The 9,286-nt window shown below is 25.0% G+C and overlaps 2 protein-coding genes and 1 non-coding gene across 3 annotated transcripts; 2 read left to right on the top strand and 1 right to left on the bottom strand.

Annotated features, from left to right (window-relative positions):
• Positions 1-303: 303 nt before the first annotated feature.
• Positions 304-375, bottom strand: TRNAD-GUC (transfer RNA aspartic acid (anticodon GUC)). Its single transcript has one exon. It is a non-coding gene; the product is annotated as a tRNA-Asp (tRNA).
• Positions 376-3,294: 2,919 nt separating this feature from the next.
• LOC131624945 (E3 ubiquitin-protein ligase RING1-like) lies at positions 3,295-3,774 on the top strand. Its single transcript, XM_058895868.1, has one exon. The coding sequence runs from the start codon at positions 3,295-3,297 to the stop codon at positions 3,772-3,774; it is 480 nt and encodes a 159-aa protein (XP_058751851.1).
• Positions 3,775-7,411: 3,637 nt separating this feature from the next.
• Positions 7,412-8,107, top strand: LOC131624944 (uncharacterized). Its single transcript, XM_058895867.1, has one exon. It carries the CDS (start codon positions 7,412-7,414, stop codon positions 8,105-8,107), a length of 696 nt encoding a protein of 231 aa, XP_058751850.1.
• Positions 8,108-9,286: the final 1,179 nt, after the last annotated feature.

Genomic DNA, 9,286 nt, shown 5'->3' with positions numbered 1-9,286 from the left:
TCATAAAACATATTTTAAAAAATATAAAGATAAAATGAGTTTCTTTTAATCTATTAGAAAACCCATAAATTTATAATAGTTCGTTGGATTTATAAATGATTTGATAATTACAAATTTAAAATATACGAAAAAGGTAGAAACATATTTATCATTAATATATAAAGAACATGCAGGGGTATAATTTTGTTTAATGTTGTGGTTTATTTGTATCAAATGAAAGGAGACAGTAAATTGAGTCCAGAATAATTAAAAATCCGGCCCAGTATGGTTGTAAAACGAAATGATGGAAAAAAAATAAAAAAGCGCCGTTGCCGGGGATCGAACCCGGGTCACCCGCGTGACAGGCGGGAATACTTACCACTATACTACAACGACTTCTTGTAGTTGCAGTTGTGGTGTAGTATTATAATCATCATCCATTCCTTAACAGGTGAAACCAATAGCATCCCATCTCATGCTATACCGTTAATTCCTTTGTTTCTATTTATTCTATGGTTTGTTTTTTTTTTTTTATTTAAAAAATGAATGTTATGTTTTAAATGAAAATTGACAAATAAATTTAATATCTCACCAAATATGGTTTAAAAAAATGTTTTGTTACAAATTAAATCATTATAACAAAGGGCCTTGTTTACTTTCTTTTTGCGCATAATATCTACATAATAATCTAGTTATAACTTCTAAGTAATTTTTGTTATTATTAAAGCCTAAAAGAGTCCTATTTGTTTTTGTTTAAATACTTTTAAAATAATAATTTTAAATTATATAAATATTTTTATATAACATACTCAAAATTAAAAATTCATAAACATTTTGATGATAATTCATCATTAAATACAAATACTTACAAAAATGCATATCACATATTTAAATGATGATGCTTCACCATCAAATAAAATAAACACATCTTAAAACAAACACATGGTTAGAACGCAAAATATTGAATTTATTTCCAGTTTAAATATATTAAATTAAATTTAATCTTAAATTATTTACATATGAATAATTTAAAAAATCAGTCTCAGGACATATACATTATACAAATAAACACATGGTTAGAACATAGGATATTGAATTTTTTTCAGTTTAAATTAAATTTATTCTTTAATTCTTACATATAAATAAATTTAAAAGTTCGGACTAGTATGAGTGTAAAATAAAATGATAAAAATTGCAATTTTCTCTTATTGAATCCGGGTCACCCACACACCGACGTAGGAATACTTAGCACTATAGTTTAACATATCTTATTGTTGTTAAGTTAACATAAATAAATGATTTAATGAAAATACATCCATAATTTATAATATTTTTACAATCATAACCTTAATTTTTGTAGAAGTTTAATTTTTTCTTTAAATCACAAATAAGATATTTCTTTATAAGGGGTGTGATGCACTGACCAGTGACATCGCACTACCTTTAAACTCTTAAATAAAATTAAGGGTGTGTTTGTTTCGGTGTTAGAGAAATAATTCTTGGGAATCTGAGGCTGGAAATAATTATTCCTTTGTTTGGTAGATGAAAAAGAAAAAAAATGTCTTGGAATAATTAATACCCAGGAATAAAAGTTACTCATGAAATTGTAAATATTTATTCCCATATCAAAGGGTGAGAATCTTTTATTCCCATGGAAATAAAAAATAACTAACTATAACTACCCACTTCCATACTATTTCAACCCATTATTTTTTATTTTTAAAATTTTAAAATAATAAATAAACTAAAATTCAAAATTATTCCAAGAAACCTTAACTATTTATCAAACAAATTGATGGGAATAAAATTCTAGGATTAACATTCCTTAGATTATAATTTTAATCTCTCAAACAAACACACCCTAAAAGAAAATGGAATAAATAATAATAATAATAATAATAATAATAATAATAATAATAATAATAATAATAATAATAATAATAATAATAATAATAATAATAATAATAATGTGTGCGTGTGTGGTCTAGCGGTTCGAATTCTGAGTTAAATTTTAGTTAATGAGACCCTACCCTACCCAATTCAAATCAAAATCTTGTTACTTTAATTAAGAAAGTTTGATCTCTTATACAGTATTTTAAAAACTGGACCGGACCGGCCGGTTGGACTGGTTGAATCGGGAACCGGTCTGGTTCAATAGCTGGATCGGGAATATTATTGAATCGGTGTGAACTGGTTAAAATTGGTGTAAACCGCTAAAATCGGAAAACCGACGGTTTTCTGTGAACCGGCAGTTTAAATGCATTTTTTTTATATTTAAAAAAATTAAAACTTTAATTATAAATTAAAATATAAAATATGAAATAAAAAAAAAATTGTTGCAGATGCGGACATGCGGTTGATTTTGTTACCGATGATTTTGATATTGAAGAAGGAAGTCCCAACATTGAAACAATTTTTCTTTTATTGAGATTAAATTTAGTAGACTATGTAATTATTTTGTTATAAATTATTCAATTAGATTATGTTGTGATTAAATTTTTGTTTGCAATTATATTTTATAATTATGTACTATTTTATTGTGTGTGATACTTATGTGTAAAATTTGAATTTAAATTATGAACTTGTGAATTTTTTTATAATATGTTGTTTTCAAAAAATTTAAGTGCTAGTTATATTTTGTAGAGACTGAATCATTGGTTCGACAGATTTTATACCTATATAATTTTGTTATAACGACCAGTCTATTTAACCGAATTATCCAGTTTAACCCGATTTAATCATGCGATTCGACTAGCGATACAGTGGTTTGACCAATAAACCAGTGACCCAGTACCCTCATCGATTTGATGTGTGGTTGGTTAACTTTATCTTTTTTAATATCTGGATTTTATTTTAAAATGTAAATTTGAAGTTAAAGTAATATTTTGTTCCTATATCTTTTAAAATTTTGTTATTATATAAAAACAACAATTTATTGTCGTTATATTTGATTAGTTATATATAATAATTAGCATAATCTTTTGAAGATAATATTTTATTGATTTTTTAAATCTCTTCCTAAATTAAATAAACATCTACTTGAATTATAAATACCTACAACACTTTCACTAAACATAGGAATAATCTAATTAAATTATCATGGAACTCCAACATGAAAGTTATAGGAATCACAGGCATCCAAATCTTAGAGATCTCTTAGAAATCAAGGTTCATATTCACCACTTTGATAATTTAAGTCACATACAATGTGAAACATTCAACCCTCTAACCATAGTTTTCAAGAATTTATTTAGTCAAGAAAGTCAAGATTACCTTCGAACACATTTTTCCAAACTTTTCTTTTTAACCTCTAATATGCTTGATGACTTAATAAATAATATAATACACGAGGTTCAAGAACTATACAATATTGACATGGTTGATGAAGAAAGTAATAACTTGATTGAAACACCTTTATATCACAATTCACAACCAAAAGTGTTCAATTTGAGCTTGGAGATGGAGATTCATAAAGATGATATTGGTGATGAACTAGAGATGGAAATTGAAGAAGAATATTATGATGAATCCATACAAGAAGTTGGAATGGTTCCAGCTTCAAAAGAAGCCATCAAGACAATGAAAACAACATGTGATTTGAATGTTACAAAATTGAGAGACATATTATGTTGTACTATATGTATGGATGAATTTGATCATATTCATGACACATCAAAAGTATGCACCATGCCTTGTAATCATGTGTTTCATGAACAATGTATCGTCAAGTGGTTACAAACTAGCAATACTTGTCCTTTGTGTCGATATTCAATGCCCACTGCTCTTGGTAGTTGAAACTAAAGAATTGCAATTTTGAAGTTAACTTGATGGAAAATCAAATGGAGATATAATTTAAAGATAGACAAATTGTTTTTTTTTTTTATTGTTATATTTTAGTATTTTTCGTTTGTAATCTAATCTATATGGTGAAGCTTATTCATTAAATTTATTTAACTTTTCTACTTTATACGTTATGGTTTGTAATTTGAATTTTATATTTAAAAATAAGAATATTAAAAAGATTAACAAAATATATATATATATATATATATATATATATATATATATATATATATATATATATATATATATATATATATATATATATATATATATATATATATATATATAAAATATGAGGGGTAAGAACCAAAATTAGATGAACATATAAACAATTTAATTATATGTCTAAGAGATTAGAAAAATGATCCATGTCAAACTTAGAGTACTTAATCTTTCTCTATGCGTATTAAGTTCGTTTTAAAGTGTTACCTTCAAAATTCTTATTTAAAGAACTTTTCTTTTTAAAAAAATAGAATTCTCTTAAAATTTTAACCAATTAAAATTCATCAATTAGAATGTCGTCAAAAACTTACGTTTCTTTCCTTAGCAAAATCTATTTCTGCTCAATATGGTTCTGAATGATTTTTTATCACATACTATCTCCGTTTTTTATTATAATTCGTTTTAAACTTTTTATACAGGTTAAAAAAATAATTATTATATAAAAATGATAAATTATGAGACTGCTTTTTCTATTCTCTTTCGATGTTCACAATAGAGCTGTCAAAATGGGCTAGCCCATATGGGCCGGCCCGCCAGACCCGAAAAATCATAGGGCTTGGGCCTTAAAATTAGAGCCCATATTTTTCAGGGCTTTTTTAGCCCAGCCTTGAAAAGTCCGCTACCCATTAGGGCTAGCCCATATGGGTCGTGGATAGCCCATCAGGCCCGCATAATTATAAATTTTTAAAAAAATCATCATCCATTCCTTAACAGGTGAAACCAATAGCATCCCATCTCATGCTATACCGTTAATTCCTTTGTTTCTATTTATTCTATGGTTTGTTTTTTTTTTTTTATTTAAAAAATGAATGTTATGTTTTAAATGAAAATTGACAAATAAATTTAATATCTCACCAAATATGGTTTAAAAAAATGTTTTGTTACAAATTAAATCATTATAACAAAGGGCCTTGTTTACTTTCTTTTTGCGCATAATATCTACATAATAATCTAGTTATAACTTCTAAGTAATTTTTGTTATTATTAAAGCCTAAAAGAGTCCTATTTGTTTTTGTTTAAATACTTTTAAAATAATAATTTTAAATTATATAAATATTTTTATATAACATACTCAAAATTAAAAATTCATAAACATTTTGATGATAATTCATCATTAAATACAAATACTTACAAAAATGCATATCACATATTTAAATGATGATGCTTCACCATCAAATAAAATAAACACATCTTAAAACAAACACATGGTTAGAACGCAAAATATTGAATTTATTTCCAGTTTAAATATATTAAATTAAATTTAATCTTAAATTATTTACATATGAATAATTTAAAAAATCAGTCTCAGGACATATACATTATACAAATAAACACATGGTTAGAACATAGGATATTGAATTTTTTTCAGTTTAAATTAAATTTATTCTTTAATTCTTACATATAAATAAATTTAAAAGTTCGGACTAGTATGAGTGTAAAATAAAATGATAAAAATTGCAATTTTCTCTTATTGAATCCGGGTCACCCACACACCGACGTAGGAATACTTAGCACTATAGTTTAACATATCTTATTGTTGTTAAGTTAACATAAATAAATGATTTAATGAAAATACATCCATAATTTATAATATTTTTACAATCATAACCTTAATTTTTGTAGAAGTTTAATTTTTTCTTTAAATCACAAATAAGATATTTCTTTATAAGGGGTGTGATGCACTGACCAGTGACATCGCACTACCTTTAAACTCTTAAATAAAATTAAGGGTGTGTTTGTTTCGGTGTTAGAGAAATAATTCTTGGGAATCTGAGGCTGGAAATAATTATTCCTTTGTTTGGTAGATGAAAAAGAAAAAAAATGTCTTGGAATAATTAATACCCAGGAATAAAAGTTACTCATGAAATTGTAAATATTTATTCCCATATCAAAGGGTGAGAATCTTTTATTCCCATGGAAATAAAAAATAACTAACTATAACTACCCACTTCCATACTATTTCAACCCATTATTTTTTATTTTTAAAATTTTAAAATAATAAATAAACTAAAATTCAAAATTATTCCAAGAAACCTTAACTATTTATCAAACAAATTGATGGGAATAAAATTCTAGGATTAACATTCCTTAGATTATAATTTTAATCTCTCAAACAAACACACCCTAAAAGAAAATGGAATAAATAATAATAATAATAATAATAATAATAATAATAATAATAATAATAATAATAATAATAATAATAATAATAATAATAATAATAATAATAATAATGTGTGCGTGTGTGGTCTAGCGGTTCGAATTCTGAGTTAAATTTTAGTTAATGAGACCCTACCCTACCCAATTCAAATCAAAATCTTGTTACTTTAATTAAGAAAGTTTGATCTCTTATACAGTATTTTAAAAACTGGACCGGACCGGCCGGTTGGACTGGTTGAATCGGGAACCGGTCTGGTTCAATAGCTGGATCGGGAATATTATTGAATCGGTGTGAACTGGTTAAAATTGGTGTAAACCGCTAAAATCGGAAAACCGACGGTTTTCTGTGAACCGGCAGTTTAAATGCATTTTTTTTATATTTAAAAAAATTAAAACTTTAATTATAAATTAAAATATAAAATATGAAATAAAAAAAAAATTGTTGCAGATGCGGACATGCGGTTGATTTTGTTACCGATGATTTTGATATTGAAGAAGGAAGTCCCAACATTGAAACAATTTTTCTTTTATTGAGATTAAATTTAGTAGACTATGTAATTATTTTGTTATAAATTATTCAATTAGATTATGTTGTGATTAAATTTTTGTTTGCAATTATATTTTATAATTATGTACTATTTTATTGTGTGTGATACTTATGTGTAAAATTTGAATTTAAATTATGAACTTGTGAATTTTTTTATAATATGATGTTTTCAAAAAATTTAAGTGCTAGTTATATTTTGTAGAGACTGAATCATTGATTCGACAGATTTTATACCTATATAATTTTGTTATAACGACCAGTCTATTTAACCGAATTATCCAGTTTAACCCGATTTAATCATGCGATTCGACTAGCGATACAGTGGTTTGACCAATAAACCAGTGACCCAGTACCCTCATCGATTTGATGTGTGGGTGGTTAACTTTATCTTTTTTAATATCTGGATTTTATTTTAAAATGCAAATTTGAAGTTAAAGTAATATTTTGTTCCTATATCTTTTAAAATTTTGTTAACATTATATAAAAACAACAATTTATTGTCGTTATATTTATTAGTTATATATAATAATTAGCATAATCTTTTGAAGATAATATTTTATTAATTTTTTAAATCTTTTCCTAAATTAAATAAACATCTACTTGAATTATAAATACCTACAATACTTTCACTAAACATAGGAATAATCTAATTAAATTATCATGGAACTCCAACATGAAAGTTATAGGAATCACAAGCATCCAAATCTTAGAGATCTCTTAGAACTCAAGGTTCATATTCATCACTTTGATAATTTAAGTCACATACAATGTGAAACATTCAACCCTCTAACCATAGTTTTCAAGAAATTATTTAGTCAAGAAGGTCAAGATTACCTTCGAACACATTTTTCCAAACTTTTCTTTTTAACCTCTAATATGCTTGATGACTTAATAAGTAATATAATACATGAGGTTCAAGAACTATACAATATTGACATGGTTGATGAAGAAAGTAATAACTTGATTGAAACACCTTTATATCACAATTCACAACCAAAAGTGTTCAATTTGAGCTTGGAGATGGAGATTCATAAAGATGATATTGGTGATGAACTAGAGATGGAAATTGAAGAAGAATATTATGATGAATCCATACAAGAAGTTGGAATGGTTCCAGCTTCAAAAGAAGCCATCAAGACAATGAAAACAACATGTGATTTGAATGTTACAAAATTGAGAGACATATTATGTTGTACTATATGTATGGATGAATTTGATCATATTCATGACACATCAAAAGTATGCACCATGCCTTGTAATCATGTGTTTCATGAACAATGTATCGTCAAGTGGTTACAAACTAGCAATACTTGTCCTCTGTGTCGATATTCAATGCCCACTGCTCTTGATAGTTGAAACTAAATTAAGAATTGCAATTTTGAAGTTAACTTGATGGAAAATCAAATGGAGATATAATTTAGAGATAGGCAAATTGTTTTTTTATTGTTATTTTTTAGTATTTTTCGTTTGTAATCTAACCTATTTGGTGAAGCTTAATCATTAAATTTATTTAACTTTTCTACTTTATACGTTATGGTTTGTAATTTGAATTTTTTATTTAAAAATAATAATATTAAAATGATTAACAAAAAATAAATATATAAAAAAAGAATCTGAGGGGTAAGAACCAAAATTAGATGAAAACATATAAACAATTTAATTATATGTCTAAGAGATTAGAAATAAGATCCATGTCAAACTTAGAGTACTTAATCTTTCTCTATGCTTATTATGTTTGTTTTAAAGTGTTACCTTCAAAATTCTTATATAAAGAACTTTTCTTTTTTAAAAAATAGAATTCTCTTAAAATTTAACCAATTAAAATTCATCAATTAGAATGTCGTCAAAAACTTACATTACATTTCATTTTCTAGCAAAATCTAATTCTGTTCAATATGGTTGTGAATGATGTTATGAGACTTCTTTTTTACCATATACTATCTCCGATTTTTATTATAATTTATTTTAAACTTTTTACACAAGTTAAAAAATAATAATTATTATATAAATGATAAATTATGAGACTGCTTTTTCTATTCTCTTTCAATGTTCATATAGAGAAAAAAATTCCTAACAAAACTATTTACATATACTTAATTCTTAAATCAAAGACAAATCATTTCTACAAAATATGCAATTGGTTAAGAATATAAAAGTTAAAAACAAGATTGACTAAAGTAAAAAGATTTACCTTTAAATATAGTATTAGTTGCAACTGAATGCCTTAATATACCAATATTCTTTGATAAACAATTTTAAATAAAAAAATTTAAACTTTAAATATAAAAGATAATAACAAAAGAAAGAGATAATAGTTTTCATTGCTCTCCTGAAAAAAAAAGATAATCATACATCTCAATAAAGAGATTATAGTTTAAAGAAAAAGTGTGTGAAAATATTAATTAAACAGTAAAAGAGTTTATAATCACTATCTTGAAAAAACTTAAAATTAAAAAAATTTAATTAAAGTGAATAAATACATTTAAATTAGTGAAATTATTTAAGATTTATAAGATTATAAAAAATATGTTAATA

Source organism: Vicia villosa, unplaced genomic scaffold (genome assembly GCF_029867415.1).
Source record: "Vicia villosa cultivar HV-30 ecotype Madison, WI unplaced genomic scaffold, Vvil1.0 ctg.000175F_1_1, whole genome shotgun sequence".
In the NCBI taxonomy this organism is placed as follows: Eukaryota; Viridiplantae; Streptophyta; class Magnoliopsida; order Fabales; family Fabaceae; genus Vicia; species Vicia villosa.
Note: the sequence above shows the minus strand (reverse complement) of the source record. Positions and strands in the feature narration are given on the sequence as shown.

Excerpts from the sequence above, each read along its gene's own strand:
- LOC131624945 (XM_058895868.1), top strand. The coding sequence starts at position 3,295 with ATGCTTGATGACTTAATAAATAATATAATACACGAGGTTCAAGAACTA.
- LOC131624944 (XM_058895867.1), top strand. The coding sequence starts at position 7,412 with ATGGAACTCCAACATGAAAGTTATAGGAATCACAAGCATCCAAATCTT.